At 38.8% G+C, this 23284-nt stretch overlaps 1 protein-coding gene across 3 annotated transcripts in view; it reads left to right on the top strand.

The window, feature by feature from the left end:
• The window catches only part of trip4 (thyroid hormone receptor interactor 4), a 78135-nt gene that overhangs the window by 4224 nt on the left and 50627 nt on the right, over nt 1–23284 (top strand). For all 3 annotated transcript variants that reach the window (XM_086026924.1, XM_086026923.1, XM_086026922.1), the window contains exons 9-11: nt 1151–1344; nt 1431–1555; nt 4525–4616. In XM_086026924.1, coding sequence (XP_085883050.1) covers nt 1151–1344; nt 1431–1555; nt 4525–4616 — 411 coding nt within the window. The remainder of the gene's footprint in view (nt 1–1150; nt 1345–1430; nt 1556–4524; nt 4617–23284) is intronic.

Genomic DNA, 23284 nt, shown 5'->3' with positions numbered 1-23284 from the left:
CATGCCATCCTTCCCATAATATTGGGATAATTATCGTATTGTGAGGTTCATATCGTGATATTTTCGTATTGTGACATTTGGATATCGTGACATCACTACTGTACATAGTATGCAGTACGTCACCTCTATGGTTACCTCTTTCCTTGTTTTCCCATAGACTTCCTCAAAGGAAGTCTGCCTTTCTTTGTTTTAGAAACAACACATAGGACAAGACATGGGCCACACTTCCTTAACTGGACTTGTGAATGAAGAGTAATTGTGAACCCATTGTTGATAACTTTGAAAATATAATAGAAAAAAGGTTGACAATTATTTGCAGCGAATAAATCAATCAGCATTATTGGCGAAAAAGAAGTAGCAGATGTCTCCATGCAATTTCAGAGGCACCCGTAGATGTAAGTCCTGATAAAAAAACATTTATTTGTCATCTCACTTACCAGAGGTAATAATGTCGTATGTGTTATTTTGTGTCTGTCATTTGTCTCTACATTTTCATTTTTGTTTCAACGCTTTCTTGTAGTAGGTACGAAGTGCTTTTTCTGCATCCATTTTCATTTGGCTGTGCTGTTATGCAAGTTTACTAATGTGTGACACAGAATGCCTTAACATTTTTTGTGTCCATCTCCCATATAACCAATTTCCCAGAAAGGCTTGGCAGGATCATGACATGACATGCCCAAAGCATGTAAGCTCATATCCTGGGTTGATGTTGCACCCACTCAGGCATCCTAATGAAGCAATTAGAGATGCAGGACTTGGCTGAAATTAAACTCTCGATAGTTCTCCTGTCTGTATTTCATCGTATTCCCTTTTCCTCAAATTGATCAGACAGCATTTGTCACAGTAGATATAGTTTACCCCCATCTTAAACATACGGCGCAGAAAAGCTTGGTTTGATTTTCAGTACAGTACTATTCCCTCTTTCAAAGGCACCAGCTTTAGTTATTACAATAGTCAAATGGACAGAGACAGTGAAGTTAAGACAAAGTCTGTTAAGCAAGTACAAGTGTACAATTGAGCAAAATCTGAAAAGTGAGCACAGACGACACTGTTGAATGGTTGTTTTCTCCAGATGGGCTTCTTTGCAACTTCTTTTATACAAATTGTGAACCCAGTGTTGAGTGTTCATTTGTCCTGTTTATATTTGTAGTGGGTAGATGTTGGCAGCAGAGAAAACAACAAAAGGAACATGATAAAAGGACAGAGTTTGGCACAGGATAGTAAAGGAGGAGAGCGGTCCAAGTTGCGTCTCCAAGACAAAGAGCTACAGGAAATGTGTGACGGTGGCTGGTGTCTGAGCATGCACCAACCATGGGCATCACTGCTTGTCAAAGGCATCAAGAGGTATGGAGTTTAAAAATGTAGTACTGATCACTCGCTAGAAATGGAATGTTTCAAAGTATGATTCAAACACGTGCAACTGTTTATAGAGTTGAAGGCCGAACTTGGTACACATCCCACCGCGGCCGTCTTTGGATTGCTGCCGCAGCCAAGAAGCCCACTCCTCAGGAGACCGCTGAGGTGGAGGCCATGTATCGTTACATCTACAAAAAAGGTACAACGTAAAGTAGAAAATGTTTATATGAATACAGTACTGAAAGTTGTTTGGCGGTAACTTTTCGGCCCGCACTACTGACTACTACTATGTTGGTCTTACACCTAACGATTTTCACGTTCTCAGACTAAAATCTGAAAGTCAGAAAGAAGTTTGACTGGAGTCACAGCGCACTCCCGTCATCTCGATCGTTTCGTGAAAAGTGGTCATCTCGGCTGTTTTAGATCAGTCTTTTCCGAGTCTTGGCCTTATGACAATATCAAACGTGTTTGATATCTTTCAATCTGTGTGATGACATGACACAACAAATATATGAGCTCAAACAAAATCACAAACGGGAAACTTTGTACACAATACTAGAGCAGCATGGATGAAGGGGAAACGCTGGAGTCTTGTAAATAGTGTGACCTTGCAAAATTCAGTCTGTAAAATCTTAGTCTGAGACTAGGTAGGCTGTGACTAAAAACTATAACATGTCTTTGAATGTTAGCAGGTGTGAGATGATGGTTTTACAAAAGTCTTTTCCAAATCTTCTCTAAATCTTTTAGTCCACACCTTGCTTTTTTTTTTTTTTTTTTTTTAATAGATATGGTCTAAAGTAGGGACCTTCAATCTTGTTCCTCGAGACCGCTGTCCTGCCTTTTTTCCATCCGTCCCTGCTGCAACACACCTGATTCAAATGATCAGATAATCACCAAGCTCCAACCCTAACCGTAACCTACACCCGAATAACGATAACGAACCAATCATTTGAACCAGGTGTGTTGCAGCATGGAGAGATGCGAACAGGCATGACAGCGGCCTCGAGGAACAGGATTGAAGACCCCTAGTCTAAAGACTTGGCATTCATTCATTCATTCATTCATTCATTCATTATCCGTACCGCTTATCTAAAGACTTGGCAATCTTTCTATATAAAAGAATGTGATCCTTTTTTTTTTTTTTGTTTAAATCGAAAGAAATACCTGCACAATTCTATGTTTGCATAGATGTACAAACGAGCATTGCCGTACATTCCTGTGTATAGTACGTTCCCGTGTATTTCGAACCCGTATAGTAGGGTGCCCCGATTTGCTGGTATCCATTTTTATCATCCGGCCGCGTTTGTGAAAGTTCATGTTTTTAATGCTCCCATAACACAATCTCACTGGACACTTTAAAACATGATTGTTGAAAGTTCTTGGTGGTTCAAAGTTGTCGTCTTTTTCACCGCCGCCGACGCTGGCAGCAGGCGCCGTAGAGTACAGTGTCAGCGTAATTAAGTCGTTTTTTTTAGCCCTTTATCAGCGATTGAACGTTCTTTCATGACGCCGTTGTGCCGTTAAAGTCAATAGCAAGTAGCAATAGTTTGTAAAAGCAGTCTAGAAACACTGCCGGGAACAAATTCAAAGTAAAAGCTTATATAGGCATTGATGTTCATATATTATTTGGTTGGGTAGGTTTATTTTGAAGTTAGCCTTCTTACCGCGTTGGCAGCATCATGCATAACATGAATTCTTGTCTTGTCACTGGTAAATGTTTAAACAGGGTGAAAAATGTGTGTCATATTAATAGCAATGTATAATACTCCCCCAATATGGGATTATTTTTTTTGCATTAAGTTAGGTCCTGAAGGATTTTATTGATTCTGCCAACATACTCCACCACTGTTTTTGAAATAAAACAGTCAAGAGAAGTGTAGACATTCTGCTTTAATAAAATGCATTTAATTTAACCAAAAAGGTTTTGCAACATATATTTTTTTCTCTTAAAAAATTCCAATGGAAGGACTTGATTTTCATGGTTGTCAAGTATACAGTCAATTCGCATGATACTATAAGACAAAGAAACATACGCACGCACGCACACACGCACACACACACCCACACCCCCCCACACACACACACGGACAAAATTGTTTATACCCCTCTGTTAATGAAAGAAAAAAATTATAGTGAAATTACAAGCATAGTAATCGTAGTAATAGTAATAATAATAATAGTAACTGAAAATTAACCGATAAAAATCAGACATTGCTTCTGATTTGTGGTTCAACAGAATTATTTAAAAAGGAAGTCAACTCTACCGTTTTTTTTTCAAGAATATGTTCTATGCAGACCCACTAGTTGAAACAAGGCATTCTGATAAATATTGTGTTTGTGAGATAAGAGTGAATCCACCCATTTTTATCCATTTGTTATCCATTTCCTCAAAATTTTGCGCAACAAACTGTTCATTTAAGGTTACCATCATTTTTATTCAGGCCTGCTTTATGAGTTTGTTTTTAAAAATAATTCTGTTGAACCACACATCAAAAGCAATGTCTGATTTTCATTTTTTATGCATTATTACTATTATTCTTGTTATTATTATTTCATCAACAGAAGGGTACCAACAATTTTGTCCGCGTGTGTAAAGGTCTTGAGTGGGTATCAGGTTGGCATTTGATGTCCAAAGAAGTTTCAATAAAAAAAGACAGAGGTGATCATTAGTTGGAATAAAATCAACTGTTTAGTATACTGTACTCCTAGAAAGAAGGAAAGCACTGGTCATCATCAAAACATAAACAGGCTTAGAAGACCACAGACAACATCTTAAGTGGATGAATTGCAAACTCCTGAAAAAAAATCAGATCAACAGCAGAATAAAATCAAGAATACTACAGAAGGTAGTTGTATTGTTGTTTAATCACCAAATCAAGAGACACAAATAAATACAGAGGATTTAAGATACAAATGACTAACATTTACAATGTGCAAATCCAAAAATACTTCTGAAGAAGCCTCCGATGGAAAATAAAATTATTTTGTTGCTAGGCATCTAGTCTAGTCAGTCAAATGTTACAAATATCCAAGGTACAGTCGTGTTGGCTAGATCTTTATTTGATGTCAATTTACGTATATCCACTGTAACATGATCAAAATGATCTTGTAAAGCATTCTTGAATGTTGTGTAATGTCAGTGTTGTATTTCTTTTCATGTCTGCTTAGAACCCAGGTTTCCTTCCGACTATCCCACTGGCTGCCTGTTGGGGTGTGTCAACGTCACCGATTGCCTTTCTCAGGAACAGTTTAGAGAGCAGGTTAGTGAAATAAACTTCTTTGAATGCTTGGTTTTCTTGTAATAGTTCATATTACAGAAACAATGACTCTAAACAAATGAAAATACAGTGGTTTTTTTGTTTTGTTTTTTCAACCACAAGCAAATTCATAAACATTGTGAATTTGTGGTATGTCAATTTAATTTAATCACCCCAGATAGACAATTACAATGAAATGGACATATTAAAAATATCTAGAATCATACTTTATTTAGTGGGCTATTTCATTTCAACTAATTGCAAATTTTCAAAACTTCACATTATTTAGTCATTATTTAGGTATTTAACTTTTTTATGTTGTAAATAACCTTGGAATAATGTACTTTGCAGTAGTGATTCCTACATTGTTTTTTAGAGCTGATGTAATGCCGTTTTGCTACCAGCAGAGGTCAGGCTGAACCTCTTCACCCATACTTACCTGCTACATACATACAATAGGATACAATGCTTTCCACTAGAGGCAGTACACGCCATAAAATGAAATCTGAAACTGAATTCAAATCCTTCATCCTACCAGTTAACAAAATGGTGGTGCATCTGCAATTAATTGGAGTTGTGTAATGACAAAAAAAAAAAAAAAAAAAGTAATCTTGTGAGTCATTAGAGTCCTCCTGAGAGTAGTAATGCATTTACCAACTAACTGGACACATATGTTGTGGTGCTCTCCATTCTTTCGATATGATTTCCTCAATGGGCACTTAAATAAAATCCATTCGGTGACAAAGTGTAACGAGGACTCCTGAAAATATAATCCCATTCCGCCATTAGGTCATCACATGTCTACAAGGTCAATAGCTCATTTGTCACTGCAATAAGCAGCTGTAATACTATTGCTCCCAGCTCAACAGGCCACATGATAGGTTAATTGGACACGAACATGTCTCTGTTTGATAAAGTATCATTTTATTTGTGATTTCAGAGCAACCACTCACGGGAGAGGAAATGTACAATATTCTCTATACTACGCACCATGTCCTACCCTAACAAGGCTTCATACTTACAACTGTTGGGAGAATAACAGTCATTTCATTCCATGCATCTCACGTATGCTCTCATATCTTTACCTAGGTAGGCTTTCAGAAGTGTAGAGGGGGGCAGGGGGGGGGATCAGTGTTCCTACATGGTTTGCATTCTGACTACGTGTATCTGTTTATTTCAGGGCTTTCCCCTTTTGTACTCTGGCCTCATTCTCTCCTCCACCACTCATTCCACCCAGGGCTGTAAAATCATGTTTGCAGGCTGTGTGACTGCCCTTTCATCCTGCGAAAGGGTGTGCGTGCGTGTATGTGTGTGTGTGTGTGTACGTGCATGCATGCGTGCGTGCGTCCACTTGAACACAGGAGCCATAAATAACACCCCCACCCCACACAAGGCCCCACTGAAAAAAGAAAGGCAGATGTAGAAAAAAAACCCAACAACAACAACAGAGGAACAAAAGTACCAAAAGTGTAATGATGGTTCTGAACAGTTGGCCTGTTTCTCCATTTGGTATTTTGAAGAGGGTGGGCCAGAGACTGTTAGCTGGTTAACACAGCACTTAGTCTGCTCACATTCATGTATGTTGACATGTGAGTGTAATGCATAGTAGCACATATCCGTGCTCCTCGGCTGGAGGGAAAGGGTGAAGTCGAGGATTTACAGGCCATTTCTGGCAGCTGTAGGTGGTTAAAGGGGGGTTGTGGAGGACTGACAGCCATTACTCTTCAGGCTCGACTAAAGTTGTTTCTAATGGTGTCTAAGACATTTGGAGAAAGTGGAATATGGGGATATGAGTTTAGCATGACGCAACCCAAAATCCTCAAATACTTAAAATGATGTGAATACGTCAATGATGTCATGCACGATAAACGTATTTGCCCTCCAATTTGAGCACTGTTGGAGAAAGAAGAACTGAAGGGCATACCTAATGGCAGAAAAAAAAAAACCACCCCAGGCAAAGTCGGATCTCACTTGGTCCAATTCTTTCCCTCATTAGAAACTGACTATTGTATTGATCCATTCTCCCAGTAATCTCTCGGCCCGCCCAGCTCCCCTTCCCCCCTTACAACTGGTAATTGGCTCGCCATTATAATCTGTGCTCAGTCTGTCCACCCTGTCTCCCTTTGCTCTCTCAGCAGTAAGTGGATATGTACATCCGACTTGCCAACGGTAGAGCCAAATCAGAGAGGGTCTGTTTGGTACAAAGAAAGGCATTTTACTTTGTACAAAGTGAAAATGGGAAAGCCTTTGGAGGAGTGAGTACTCAGATAAATGGATTGAGGTACACACCTTGGCCAAGCTGTATCAACAAAAGGAACAAGAGTTAATGTATTTAAAATTGCTCAATGAAAGAAATGTTGCAATATTTTTACAGCGTGTACACGCATGTAAATTTACTCTTGGTCATCAAAATGATTCACAGCACAAACAAAGGCACAGCACACCCCATACAGCGTCTGAATAGCACTTTCTGCTGACTCCTGCAGTGAAAAAATTGATTGGATCAATCCACACTCCTAATCAGGATCTGATTTGTTACCGCTTCCAAGGCTGTATCTCCAGATGGCGAGCTCCATGTCTCAGTGAATACAAGTCAAAGAGGTCTAATCTCCTGGACAAGCATGCCAAATGCAAATCCAGTGACTGTTAAATCCTGCATTGATTATATGGAATGTCTAACAGGGCAAGAGGCCAACATGGTCATGTGCAATCGCAGTGTGTATGAAATATCATTATCAAATAGCAAGACCAGTTCCCTCAAATTGAAATGTTGACATTTTGATGGAAAAGTCTTAAGTCTGATTTTTATTGTTCAGTGACAGTACAGACAATGGTGCCAAATACTTTATGGATAAGAATATTTTATTAACCTCGGGAGGGCTGTGGAGTAGCATCTTTTTCACATCAGATAGGCACTTATTTTACACATAGGTTTACCACTCGCTGTTTGCGACTGGTGAGGACTGATGCATCAAATTTCTACTTTATCACCATGTCAAGGTTCATACATAGCTCACCGTAACAGGGATTTATTTTAAGGCATAAAATACAAGCAATTTATCATTTCAACAGAGATGTTTTACAATGTAAAACATATATGAGGTTGACATTTGATGTTCAAGGAGGTCTCAATGACAGAGGTGACCATTGGACTAAATAATAGTATTAGTGTCATGTAAAATGTACGAAGACTGCAGCACCGAACACATCCTAAAATTAGAATGACTAATTCCTTTTTTTTTTTTTTTACGATTTCCGCACTTGTTCTGTCCAACACACGCACAGTTAAAAGGCAACTCATTTTCAAAAGATTAAAATATCTGAAGTGCTTACCAAAACAGTGTGATCATTGAAGAAGTCCAAATGTCAAAAGTGTGGTTGACTTGACCACGATGCTGCGTGTGTAAACATGTGAACAGTATCTCGGTGGATGGCTGTCATGGCCACCAGTGCACACTTGCAGAAGGCACTTGTATATGGGCCTCTAATGTTGATTTTTGACCCAACAAAAACATTACTGGCATACAACCCAATACATATTTCATTTGAACCAACAATTGGGTTATTTCATTAGAAATAACCCAGAATTTTGACCCAAAACGCAAACAATCCAGAAATTGAGTATGAAATAACCCAACTCTTTTTAGAGTGAATAGCACTATTAAAAAAATCTGCAATGTAGCGAGTCCGCAAAAGGGGATGGCGATATAGCAAAGGGACCGCTGTAGGATGTTTTCGTTCATGACTGTGATTTTGACCCTGGTCTCCTGTTTCAAAGGTAGCAACTAGGGATGTTACGATCAGGTTTTATGACACTGATACCGATACCGATCTTGTATGAGTGAGATCGGCCGATACCGATTCCAATCACATGGAATATCTGTATATTTTTCCATTTATTTATGGTGACTGCTATTATGCAATATTATCTGTAAAAAAAAAAACAGCCATTATATTGGCGTAGTTTTGACAAAAATCTATATACATTTTCAAGAAATACAAAACCGTTGCTGGCACAATACAACAATTACTCATTCACAAAGATAACTGAAAAACTTACCAAAAAACTTTACTAGCTTTTATTAACACAGTTTTTAACAGATCAAAATAATCATCAGTCTCGAAAGACTTAATTATGCAAAAAGTCAAATAAATAACATGCCACCTAAACATTGCATGGTTCAGAATATAATCAAAGTAGAAAAAATAAACACATGCAGACTTCACTTGAATAAACTATTCAATGAGTTCCTAAATTGAAACTATCGGTACTCAGGAACTTTATTGTCTCGTGCATAGACAAACTATCTTGTGCATTTGTCAACGAGAAAAAAAGTCACTGTTAATCTTTTAACCCATTAAGGCCTAAAGCGCCTTTCTCAACAGCTCCCCAAAACTTAAGATCGCCTTTGGAATTACCCTTGAAAACCTGAGGTTCTCCCAGAAATTCAACACTTACGAAATGATTACTATCTCAGCCCCTGTAGCAGACAGAAACATAATTCCAAAAGAATTAAAGAGCTTAAACATGTGGCTTTCGCACAGGCAGAATTTAATATTATTTACTGTTTCAATCGAAGGTGTAAAAATAACGTATCAGTGCAAGAGAAGCACTATTTTAATTTTTAAAAAATCAAGTGGTAATTACCATCCTCTATTCTGTTACAAAGACGTCAATATCGTAATTGTGTAATTGTCTACAAACCATATATCACGTTCGACTGGTTCCACTGGTCGTGCACGTCGTCTATATATCACTGCCGTTACTTGCTTTAATCAGAGCGTCCGGCGATCGACGGCGTCCGCCATTGGCCTACCTACGGCTCGAAAAAAATTCCACGACATCCTCCGCGGTCTCGCGACACCGTCACGTGTATATTCTGATGCATTAAATTGGCTAAGAGACGGAGAATTGGATTAAAAAAGGACAGTGACGTATCCGCTCCCCCGGTTTGAAATTTAGAAAGACGCAACAGCGCTCCCGGCTCTAGTGGTAGAAACGCGGTTATGCACTCCCGGGCTTAATGGGTTAATTTCCATGTGGCAATAATGCCACTTATACTGCGCTGTGTCTGCCTTGACTTAATTCAATGCAGTGAGCCTCATAAACTCACCATAGTCTCCCAATTGCTTGTTCTTCAAATGTGGGATTAAGTTGGTTGTGTTGAAACTTTTGGCCATGCTCCCCGCGCGAGGTACCTTTTCATGGCATATACAGTATTATTACAAGACGCAAACTCCACACACACAGCAGACAATGCTATGTTCACATCAACTGCGGTGGTCTGAATATTCGATCAAAGCCTTTTATTGCCGATCAAAACATTCGATCACCCGCAGCTCATGCTTCGCAGCCTTGTGTTGCGTCACGTAAATCGGCCAATCATGATAGGTGCATCCCCAGTAGCAACCCATCACGTCGCTCAGCCGCAAGGTGACATCTGATATTGTGTTTGTCCACTTGTTATCATGTTTAGAAGTGGAAAGCTGGAAATGGAAACTATTTTGTGTTAAAATGCAAGAAAGCTAAACTTAGCGTAGCATAGCTTGAGACACATCTGTTTTGAACACATGGCTAAGCAGAGACCGAGTGCAGGTTTAAGTGATGTTATTTTTTTTGAGGGTGAGGGTGATCGATTCTTCAAAGATTTGGTATGTTTCATCGTTAGAAATGTTTTGAAATCTTGTTTCAAAGTGACACGTGTGTATATTGTTTCTTTTAATATTTATGCCATAGGCTTACATACCACGCCACATAGCTGCAAGCCCATCCACTTATCAGCAACAGAAGTGATGTTTTCTGTTGAATTCCATTTGTACAAGCTCTGGCTCTGACCTCTGGAGTGGAGCTCCATTGCTTATTAGGCTGGTTGGGAGCTCAATCTGATGCCTGTGTTTCCTTGTGTGGTAATGTGATATTTATATGCTGAAAGCCTTCCTTCCAGCGAGCCACATAGAAACACACACACTCACAAAGAAGACTCTTGAAGGATATGTTGGATGCATTCCAAAGGAACTCAAGTTGCTCTGTAAAGCAATATTTTTTTTCCACTCCCCTTCTTACTATGTAGCATTGTGTAAATGCTTTCTGTCTTCATATTTGCCCCAATTTTGCATCCAACAGAGTAAATGATCTTTTGCGCAGGATTCAATTGACGTTTGCTCAATGGACATACACACTTCTCTCGCTCTCTCTGCACAACCTCAGTGGCACACTCGTAGGCTCCCTCCCTCACGTTCCTCCCTTCTCCTTACTGGGCTGTTTGCCATAGCAGAGAGGTCAAACATCATGCGATTCTGCAGTTGTGTGTAGAATGCATTCAGCCCATCGTCCCCAGGCACTGGATGACAACCAAGCAAACCTCTGTCACAGGTTTCCGACAGCATGAAAAATACATAGAACCATCTGGCTGGCAAAAATGGTCTGCTGCACTGTTTAGAATTTCACTGCTGTCCTCAGTCTACTTCACTGAATGTCAGTTTCTGCTGTTGGGGTAATTGGCTGCGAAGCCCTTTTCATTATATGTACAGCTTTAGCTTTTTGTTCTGCTTAAATCGTAAAACATGCTCCTTTCCCTATGTACAAATCCACGGAGCAGTGATACAGATAATAGGTGAGGATTTTTAGCAGCTTCATTCTTTGACTTAAAAGACAACAATAAGAATGAAGGCCAGGACTGAATGTGTTTCGTGAAATGATTTATATTCTCACGTCGGTTAACAACTTAGATGAAACAATTCTTATTTGTGTAGATCTTTGGTGTAAAACTGTTAACATGAGCTTGAACAAAAATGCCCGCAAAGAAATGCAGCACAACTCAGGCAGTAGAATTGAAAGCAATTTCAATTCTGACTTAACCAGTTCTTGTTTTGTTTTTGGGTAACACGTAAGTGGATTATGGCTTCTCATTTGTCATGCTGTACAGTGCTTCTATTGCATATTAGTACTTTTCAGACCTCTCGCTCACTTACATTTACAAGAATAAACCTTATATCCTAATTTGTCAAAAGGCAAAATACAACATGTTATCGCTTGAATAGATTTGTATTGCCAAGATGAAGAAGAGTAGCATATTTGGGCTTAATGTATACATTGTCATTTTTTGTCCTCAGTAGTTTTTCTCTGAAGTAGTCCACAGTCCACTTGGAATAAGCCTGTGTACAAAATGCTTAGAGGAATTCAATAACTTGCCGCCTGCAGTCTCAAATTCCCCCAAATGTGCTGTAATGAAGCATAGGATCAATATGTTTGACAAGTGTCTGTCTTCTGTTCATGTATGTTGTTTGTTTCATTGGCCCCAAACCACCTTTCCTCAGACCATAGCTGTTTGCATTTTGTATGGTGAAGACTCCCAAGTTTGTATTTACATAAAGTCAACAAGAAGCCATGCTATCATATGACATGACCAGGAAATGCAGGTTTTAGTGTAAGAAATCATTTCCAAAATGCTATGCTTGTCACCACTCCAATATGATAACCAGTGTCAAGTTTGTTTTTGCCTCAGCTGTCAAAGCAATTTTACCGCAAAAACTAACATAGCAGCTCGTAGCGCTCCCATTTAGAAACGGAGAAAGTCTCTTCCACTGCTGCGTCAGAGGTTACGAACCTGATTGTTCTTGGTGTCGCTGGAACTTGTCCACTCAGCATCTTCCTCCTAGGAATATATTGTAAAAGGGAGCTGCAAGGGAGGCTACCTATTCTTACACCGTTATTAATCCTTGACAGAAAATATATAAGCCTTGATTTGTGGCTGGACACAAATGTAGGGCCTCTCAGACTAGGCAATCTGTACCATTCCCAGAACGGGTGTACATCTTTCCAATAAAAGTACTTGATACAGTTTGTATCGCGATTCAGTGGGGTGTGATAGGTTTCAAGGATGGTTCATTTTTAAGTGTTTCATACAATAGACTTAAATAGTAGTAGTAAGTCTTCATGCATGTATGACCTTGCGATTATACTGGAGCTGTGAAGTTCCCTTGTGGATGAATACATTTGCTAGCAATTTAGCTAACTTGCGATCACTCATGTCTGGCCAAAACATCCTCTGTCCAAATTGGGTAAATGTATTTATTTTTGTACTTATCGGTACTATTGGTAAGTCCCCATGTGTATTGATCAGTCTAAAGTGTTGAGAATTACTCGTTCTCTTTGACAATGTAATGTTAATGGCTCACAAACAAATTTGAGGGGGGTTTCCTAAAAAGTAATGGTTTTGGAATTACATTTCTGCCCAACACGGATCATGCTGAAAATCCATTTACTACATGAGGAAATGTCATTGCTTTTAAAACTGTCCTTTGAGTTATTGACCAGTTTTCAATGTTGCTGCTTTACCAATTGCTTTAAATATTTCCCTGTGTTCCTACTCATATTTTGGGAATTGTATTGAACCATATCAGACAGAAGCTCTTGGCACGCTCCACTGGGCAAATATGCTATCAAATGCTTTTGCAGATTCAGTCTGTGGGGAAGAATATTGATTTATATGCAACACCATTCCCTTTCCACAGAAATTCTGGTGGTGTGTGCACTGTGCAGCAATAATACGAGTCAGCATAACTACTTGAATAATGCTGCCACTTGACTTTTAACTGCTTTCTGGCATTAGTAATGTCTAAAATTATGCGCACTTTTTTGTCTGCAAAACAAACGTTCTCTTTGTTCACGGCAGAATTCAGACTGATCATGTTTTTATATTAAATAGGAAGGAGCTCTATGAACATTTTTCCTACGTATTTAAAATTAACATTCAACTATAATGAAATGGTCTACTTGTATTAAACTAGGATACATAAACTTTGGATTTATTCAACTACTAAAACTCAACTACTCAAAACTATCATCATAGCCTTGTGCAAATTCATCCCTGCACTTTGAACACTGCATTCTTGAACTCTCTATTGTTTTTGTCAAGTGCAAATGACCTTGTAAATATCATGTGAAATTCAAGCCTCTCGCATTTTCATTCTGCTACATCCACACTTCTGATGCCCTGCATCATTGCACATAGTGAAACCTTGAACAAGCATCCTTGGAGTGTCCTTGAATTTTGAGGAAAGTAAGATGAATGCTGGGAAACTCAACTTAAATATAACTTAAAAGGAAAATGCAAAATGAATCAGTAAGGAAGTAAAATAAGAACATATTAAAAGAATAATATAGCAATTAACAACAGTAAATAATAAAAACAAATACCATGTCTACCTGCTGTGTGTGCGCAATGGCCCTCTTAGGGGCAGTATGGTGCTGCGAATGGATGAAGTACACACAATGAGATAAAGTTGCGAATGAACTTAATGTAACCCGTTTTTCACAGAGTGGGAAGAATTTGTTCCTTTGATTGTTATAGTTCCTGTGTGTATGTGTTAGATGGTGTAACGAGCTGTTTTGCGTTTTATTGTTGAGTGACGCGTTTGAGGGATTGTAATGAGCATTGCCAAGATAATTACTGCATTGTACTAGCTCGTAAACGCAACCACTTGTTTGCAAAGTGACGTCACAGCCAGAATAGAGATTTCAAATGCAGGCTAAAACAACACGTTTGAGTAAGCCTGGTTTGTTAATAAGTGATCAGTAGGAATGGCAACTGTGTCAGGCTGTCGCCATCAAAGTGTGCAGTCGTATACGTCAAATAAACTGCCTTTGAAAAGTCATCCGACAGCTCTCCCCAGTGCTGCTGGTGCTGATCGCTGGCAACAGACGTCATAGATTACAGTGTCAGCGTGATTAAGTCGTTTTTCTTAGCGTCCTTAGTCAGCGATTGAACGTTTTCTCACGACACCGTTGTGTCGTTAAAGTTGGTAGCAAGTAGCAGCATTTTGTGACGGCAATGCCTCAGGGTCTGGAAAATGAGTGAAGTCAACCGTTTCACTGCCACACGCTGCCGGGAACAACTTAAAAATAAAAGCTACTCTCGGCATTGATGTCTGTATATTATTTGGTTTGGTGAGGTTTATTTTGAAGTTGTCCTTCTTACCACATTGGCGGTGTGATACATAACTATTGGTGCTTTGGTTCCTAGGTACAGTACTATCTAGGCACTGGTAAACGTCTAAACAAGATGAATTTTTTTTGTGTGTCATATTAATGCCCGTGTATAATACTCCTGCCCTGATTTGAGATCAATTTTTGGTGGGGGGGGGGGGGATGCGTATTACGAACTGGATTTTACAATACTTACATTTTTTTACTCAGACATAATTGCTATATCAGTGGTGTTAAAAAATCAACAACAAACAAAACAACGATACTATCGTTTATCGTGATAGTTTCTGGGAAAATATATTATCTGACAAAAATGTATCGTGACAGGTCTACCTGTATGTAACTTCTCCGTGGAGATTGCAATCAGGAGAAATTGGCGGAGCTGGTTGTTCTTGATGAAGAGACCGTTGCTAAGAGTACAGGGCTAAGGAGTTGACATGACTGAAATAGCCATAAAGTTTTGTTTTTTTAATGTCTTAGATGGGTCTTACAAAGTCTTAAATTTAACTCGAAGAAACCTGAAGGAACCATGCTTAATGGAAAAGCAACAGAGGCTATGTGGTGTGGTGCTGTTTAGGGCTAATGGAAAAGCGGCAAAACACCGCATAAATTACGCACCAAAATCTTTACAGAAAAGTGGAAGCTGTTATTAGCTGCAAAGCAGGTGACCAACTCTAGGTATAGAACTAAGCCCGTGGAAGTAGGGAAACTTTAAATTTGCCTTAGTAAGATTTAAATAAATTGAGGATGGGCTCTCTTCTAAATTCCTCCCGTGGTTGCACATAGCGTTTCAGTGAAGACACGTGGGAAGGCTGCAACTGAATTTCAAAGCAACTATCCCCTTAAAAGACCGACACGTTCATAAACTCCCCAGTCCATCTCAATTTCCATGTTATGAAGTCATATATTTTCTGTGAAACGCTTTGTTACTCTTCGTTACATGAGAGCTTTTTGTCTGACAGCACCTGTGCTACGAATAGTTTGCGCTTATGACTCTGATTTCCCAAATGAAAAGATTTGGTTGAAACTAAAATATGTTAAAGACTTGAATCCCCTGGATTCTTCTCTTTTAAGTCATGATTTAGAAGCTTACACTAATTGCCTCCTTGCTGTAAGCATGTATGCTTGTACAGGAAAGCAGTGTGCCTGCTGCGCAGTCGGACTTTATGCATAGTCTCGCGATACAATCTTTTCTTCATAATTTAGTCATCATTTCAACACTTGGCAAACAGATGATTAAATGACTGAAAGAGAGAACACTCCCTGCTAGAAAGTTCCCACAGTTACCGCTTTGAGAGTCAAAAGCTTACACTGTTGTCAGGCAGTCTTGTTTGCTTCTTGCCAGAGGGCCACCACAGGAGGTGAAGTCATAAACATGGCTGGGAAAGTAGAACTGAGCTGTGCAAGAAAGTCTGTGTGAATCTCTTTGCGAAACCACATGGCTTTACTGCACCTGTCAGCACTAGTGCGAATTGAAGGGCTAATCTGTGGCTGGCTTTTAACCAAAATTCTCCCAGAGATGAATTGTTATGCAAACACGAACGCATACGCTTGATTATAATGCCTCTTCCAGCGGAATGTGGGCTCAACATTCCACATTATAATTACACTGAGGCCATTTCTATAAATCCTTCAGTCCCTTGGGGCCCTATTTTCGTTGCAAGCGCAAATCTAGCGCAAATCTAGCGCAAAGCAAAGCGCAAAGCAAAGCGCAGTCTAACTGTACGCATGGTTTCTTTCTTTGCGATCAATTACAAAATGTAATTACCACTCAATAATGCCATAAGTTTGACAGCACTATTTTTATATATATATATATATATATATATATATATATATATATATATATATACATACATATATACATACATATATATATACATATATATACATATATATATACATATATATACATATATATATACATATACATACATATATATATATATACATATATACATACATATATACATATATGTATATATGTATATATATATATGTATGTATATATGTATATATATATATGTATGTATATGTATGTATATGTATATATATATGTATATGTATATATATATGTATATATATATACATATATGTATATATGTATGTATATATGTATATATGTATGTATATATGTATATATATATGTATATATGTATGTATATATGTATATATATATGTATGTATATATGTATATATATATGTATGTATATATGTATATATATATATGTATGTATATATGTATATATATATATATATGTATGTATATGTATGTATATGTATATATATATGTATATGTATATATATATGTATATATATATATATATATATGTGTGTATGTTTGTGTATATATATACGTGTGTTGCTTATTAATTCTTGTGTGAGTGTATAAGCGTTCATATTACATAATTAATGCGACTTCTGTCTCTTTTCTTGTGTGAACATAATTGCGCAAGAGACGGTCGTCGTCACTCACGTAAATGTGGTGCAGCGTGTCAGAGCATTTTAACAGTGGAGCGATTCGATCGGAGGTAGAAATAGAGTATTTGGGGGAAATGATGAGGCGAGGCTTTTTCAATCTCATTTCATGGAGACGTCATTAAAGATGGCGTCACGTCATAACCAAATCGAGCTGTGGCTGAATTATTATTATCACCATAAATGTCCACTTTAGCTTCATATTTCAAGTGGGATTGAATTAAAGTCAATGCTGTTACTCAAAACAGCTGCAGAGTCGCTGTCAGCACTGATTGCTCCGCCCGTGCATTTTGGGCTCCTGACGTCAATGTCGGATGTATGCGACCAGGGGTTCAGACTGTGGTCGTGTTGCAAAAAAAAATCTGATAGGTATCCAATCTATCTAGGACCACATATGAAAGTGGCCAAAAACTTTGACATACTAAGAAGAGATGATGAGCATTTTTGTGTCAAATAACACACTTCAATCGGACACTTATTATATTTACTTTCCCAAGCCACGCAGAGCCGCAACTTAAGGATGAGAGATCCGCATGCGGCTCTGGAGTCGTAGGTTGCCGACCCTTGCGCTAGACTAGACTTGCACTAGCACGTAAATGAAGCCCATTTATGACAATAAACAGTCTAGAAAATGAGTAGATGGATAAATGTTTGAAAGCAAACTTTTCTGAAAGATTACATGTAAATGTGCTATACTTAAAAGTTAAATACAACTGAACTTTACTGAAAGTGAAAGTCAACCCAAACATGTCTTTTTTTCAAGAATATGATCAATGCAAGCCCGCTAGTTAAAACAAGGCATTGCGTTTGTGGAATAAGAGTTAATCCACCCATTTTTAGCCATCTCTGGGGGCGGCCATTTTGTCACTTCTGTCGACTGAAAATGACATCACAACTACTCAGTACTCAGGTAACGACCAATCATGTCTGACCTGTTTTTCTGAACCTGAGCTGTGATTGGTCGTTACCTGAACCCTGAGCAGTTGTGGTGTCCTTTTCAGGCACAATATTTATCAGAATGCCTTGTTTCAACTAGTGGGCTGGGAACATCCATCCATCCCTTATCTATACCTCTTGTCCTCACAAGGGTCACGAGGGTGCTGGAGCCTTTCCCAGCTGACTTTGGGCAGTAGGCGGGGTACACCCTGAACTGGTTACCAGCCAATTGCAGGGCACACAGAGACAAACAAACATGCGCACTCACAATCACACCCAGGGGCAATTTAGAGTGTCTCCTGGGAACATGTTCTTTAAAAAAAATATGTTTGGGTTGATTTCCTGTTTAAGAAATGTACTGTACTCTGTGTTATATTAAGCACAATTTAATGGATGGATGGATGCTTGTGTAATTCAGTAATTGGTTTACTTACCACCAGAGGGAGCTCACATACCACTAGTGGTTCTCGTACCACTGAGAAGCACTGTGTTTATATGTACAGTATCTATGCCTTTTGTGCAGTTTATAGTTGCACTGAAACATAATTTTGAAGGGACATGAGTTAGCTTAGCATTTGACAGATACGTGCACCGTGCACAGTAATAATAGCTTCTAATAAGGAAAGCCTTTCCCGCCCCCCACTCTGGTAGGGTTATTAAAAATGCAAAAATTCTCGAGCTGGTCCTTGAGACTCCCAGATAATTAATGTTCACTCTCTAAATTGACACCAGTTGATTCTGTCTGTGAAGGACTGTTTAATTTTTAACCATCGCCATGCATCGCATCCAACTTGTGCTTCAGATTCATCAACGAGGCATGATTGGCAATGAACTGCCTGTTCAGATTGAAGTAGCCTTATTTTGGATTAGCTGTAAAATCTTTGAGAGAATAATGTATAATAGATGTGTAAAAACAAGACTAACTGAAATGTAAACTCAAGTATCCTTTTTATGTTTACATTACAAGTACTCTGGGTTTGCTTGTTTAGGTGTGCTGTAGTCTGGTCTTGTGTAGCAATGGAAAAACAAGCAATCATTGTATGGTTACAGTGAAGTTTCGTGAGGGCAGCTGTATTCTGTTTGAAGGGTTAATGAATGCAAAAAAAACAAGCTTGTGTCGCTTACTGAACATGATAGATTAAAGAACATTTGGCGTACAATTGCTTCTGCGCACAGTTCCCAACAACACCCTTTCACCTCCCACATGTAGCTCATATCTCAGACTACCCATCTGTTTCTCCCTCCCCGCGTGAAAAACAACCTTGACATGAGTGGTTAAGTAGTGCTTCCAGGAAGACTCTCTATATGGTGTTTAGTATCCATCAACATCTGCCTTTTTGTCTCAACCTCCTCACCCAACCTTTCCTCTTATTTTCTGTCCTTCTCACCATATCACATTCTTTATGTTTACTCTAGTTCCCTGTTTCTTTATTCCCCCCACTCCCACCCTCCTTCCTGCTTCAATCCGCCCTACTCATTTTTAAAAGCCACATGCTCCCAGCCCGTCTGGCTCAGTTGCTCCCTGCCAATGAAGGCCTTTTTATTGGGCTGAGATTGTGTGCAGCCAAGCAGTGCCTGGCTGGGGCCAGCCACATGCACATGCACAAGTGCGCGCGCACACACACGCATACACGCACACAAACATACCACTGCCACTTCATCCCCTCCCCCCCTGCAGCATAGCCCTCTCCACATGCCTGTTCTGGTCTGGCCCTGTCGCCCAGAAGGAGATTACTTGTTTCTGCTGCCCTTAATTGCTGACAGCAGCTGAGTGGAGTCAGAGAGAGAGAGAGACATTGTAGAAAGCAGGGAGAGGGTACACTGTTAGCTTGTTGAGCTGTTACTTGACATGCATGGAATCCAAGTTTATCTTCCTTGCCTCAAAGAAATGGCTCTGGATTTTCTACTTTTGTAAAGGGCCAGGTTATTGGTAACCTGTGTTACGTTAGCTAGAGACATGGATGAATAGTGCACACAATAAGCCTAATTAAAGACTTTAAATAATGCACAGGCTAAAGAGTATTAGGGTACATTTACACAACAATTATTTAGTAATAGCAAGAACGACTTACATTTTTGTAGAAAAAAATACAGAAAATATTTTACACGATTTTTATTTGGACGACAGATGTAAAAAAAGAAAAATACTGAAAGTTTTACACTTTGTATGGTTGTATCATTTGCAGACTAACCACACTAACCACACATGAGCACCAACCGAAAGTGTTTTTGAACACCCTTTGTTGGCGTGTGTTATATAATAAAGGGAAGTCAACGCAAACATTTTTTTTCCAAGAATGTTCTATGCAAGCCCATTAGTTGAAAGAGGGCATTCTGATAAATATTGCGTTTGTGGAATAAGTGTTAATTCACTCGTTTTTAGCCATCTCTGGGGGCGACCATTTTGTCTTCTGTCGACTGAAAATGACATCACAACTGGTCACAACGACCAATCACGGCTCAGATTGAGAAAACAGGTCAGCCGTGATTGGTTGTTGTGAGCAGTTGTGATGTCATTTTCAGTCGACAGAAGACAAAATGGCCGCCCCCAGTCATGGCTAAAAACGAGTGCATTTTGCTGCTTAACTCATATTCCACAAACGTAAAATTAATCAGAATGCCATGTTTCAACTAGTGGGCCTGCTGGGAACATATTCTTGAAAAAAATATGTTCGGGTTGACTTCCGCTTTAAGCAGTGCGACTACAGTGCATGTAGGAGCATTATGATTATGATGATTATGAAAATTGCCAAAGTAGTTTTTGAACGTTTTCAGAAAAAACAAACGAAAGAACACACAACAAATTCCAGTTACCCAGTTGCCTCAATTGCACCTTTCCAGATGACCATGACCTGAATGACTGAGAATCTTCACAGACATAAAGAACAAATACCATTTTTAGCAAGCACATGCACATTTATCATTAGTATTGTAAAAGTAAGTTAAAAATGATTTTGGCAATTAGGCCAATAGAATGCTGTTACTCTCGTTCCCCACTTGGACCTCCAGTATGTGCACTGTCTGTGCCCTACTTATACCCAACATATATAAGTTGCACCGGAGTAAAAGTCACATTTTTGGCGGAGATTTATTTGATAAAATCCAACACCAAAAACAGATATCTCATTTAAAATTTAAATGACGAACAATTAAAATAAAAATAGAATAGAGGCAACAACAGGCTGAACGGTATGCTTACGTTACATTACACAACGCCCCCCAAGAAGCCAAGTTGTCTCCGTCGCGTAACTCTGATAAATGTGGCCATATAAATAAAATTAATAAAATTGTGCACTTAGTACACATCATTTCCACTGAGCTATGATGGTAACATTTAGCTAACATTCACTCATGGAGCATTACAAGAAAGTTACGGTAAGATAACTTCAAACCCACCAAAACGGTCGTGGATCGATTAAATAAGTCTTTTATTTATCGCCGACCATGTAGAATGTTTCCACGTCTCCAAAATTATTCATGTATTCGGTCGTAATTATCTCTCTGTTCGCCTTCTCCGCTCTCCGCTCCGTACGTGTATGACTGATGCAAGCCAGGCACAGCAAGTGTCTTAAAGGAACAGTACACTATTTTGTATAGATGTATTGATAGACAGTCAAATGGTGTTTTTCTCATACTATTTTAATTACTTATTTAACAAAATATTAGATTTTAACCACTTAAATTATTCATGCATTTTAATAGATTTTAGGATTTAACTTTGTTTCTTTATGTGGGTTACAATAACATGTGAAATGATATACAGGTAATAATATGTTAATAATTTCACACACAAGTCGCTGCAGAGTAGAAGTCGCACCCCCGGCTGAACTATGACAAAAAAACATGACTTATAGTCCAGAAAATATGGTATATACTGTATAAAGCTTATCATTTTTAAAAGGCAACGATTCATTTAAGCCTGCTATGTACTAGTGAACATTCTCAGGGGGTTGCTGGCTGCCCTGTCTTTTACGAAATTCAAAGTGAACTTGTCAATGAAGATTTTATTGAATTGACAGTCTCTTGATGTTGTAAAGCTTTATTACATTTGACTTTCCTTTTATTTATCTTTAGCATTGTTTTTATATATCATCTATAAATGTTGGCTAACCTGTAGAAAGTATGTAGCCGCCTGCATAACTTTCATCCATGACATCACTTTATTTTGCAGAGAATCATCTGTAACCGGTGGTAAAACTCAAGGCATGCATTTTTAATGCTCATTCCACAAGGACTGCACAGCCTCTGATTTTTGTTACCGCAACCTAAAATACCCTCTACAGACATTAGCTACTTGAGCAATTACCACTTGGACTTGGATCACCTTTAAATTAATTTGATCTGGCGGTTATCCTTACAGCAGTCTTTTCATGTGAATCTTGTTAATATACTATTTGTGTGTGCACGTGTTTGTGTTTCCACTAACATCAATTGCATTTGTAAGTAAGTCTTCTTTCACTCTGTTAGAGCCTTCCTGATGAATATGGAGTGCTTTAGCGAAGCGTCTTGTCACTCAACCACAATGTTAAGTGCCCTTTTGATTAACATGGGATTGAAACAACTAGATGGGGGAGGTAGTGAGGCAAAGTCGAACATTCGACGGCTTTAAATGCTAATTAGCTAATGGAGGATAAAAAAAGTAGCCAACTGGAGGGGAGGGGGGTTCACAGGAACACACTCTTCTACAACGAGGCTGGTTTCATCTGAATTCAACACCATGCACCATTTTGTTTCCCTCAGTACCTTACAGCAGTGATTCTTAGGGCTCTATATTCGTAGACAGTGCGCATGCACTCAGGCGAAAGAACTGGCACATCTTGATTTTCGTGCCAGTGTAAGTCTCATTTAGCGTGTTTGGGAATTTAGCAGATTGCGCTGCGCCATGCGTTCTGGCGGGCAGAGGACACTTTCCTTTGCACGCCCTTGGCTCACCTGACAATTTGTTGCCTGAACGTAGACTGAACCTTACGCATGCTGGAAGCAGTTCCAAGTTGTGGCGCAGGCAAGTTCCGCGTTTTTTTAGAAAAATAGAACAGGAAACAAGTTAAAAAATGAACAGTCCAGTGTACAGCACATAATATGTCACAGCGATTATGTGAACAGGTCGAAATTGTCCAATATGGCGACGTACAGGATATCTCATTATTTTGATACTTAATCGGATTAAACTTTTTTTTTTTCAGGGAATCAGATGCACTATTAATAAGTTTATACATACTGCCTAATAGAATGAAGGAAAATGAATTTTCATTGGTGTGTTTCTTTAAGC

This window comes from Filicampus tigris, chromosome 3, assembly GCF_054856515.1.
Source record: "Filicampus tigris isolate MCC_2025a chromosome 3, RoL_Ftig_1.0, whole genome shotgun sequence".
In the NCBI taxonomy this organism is placed as follows: domain Eukaryota; kingdom Metazoa; phylum Chordata; class Actinopteri; order Syngnathiformes; family Syngnathidae; genus Filicampus; species Filicampus tigris.
The sequence above is the reverse complement of the archived record's forward strand: the minus strand, read 5'-3'. Positions and strand labels throughout refer to the sequence as shown.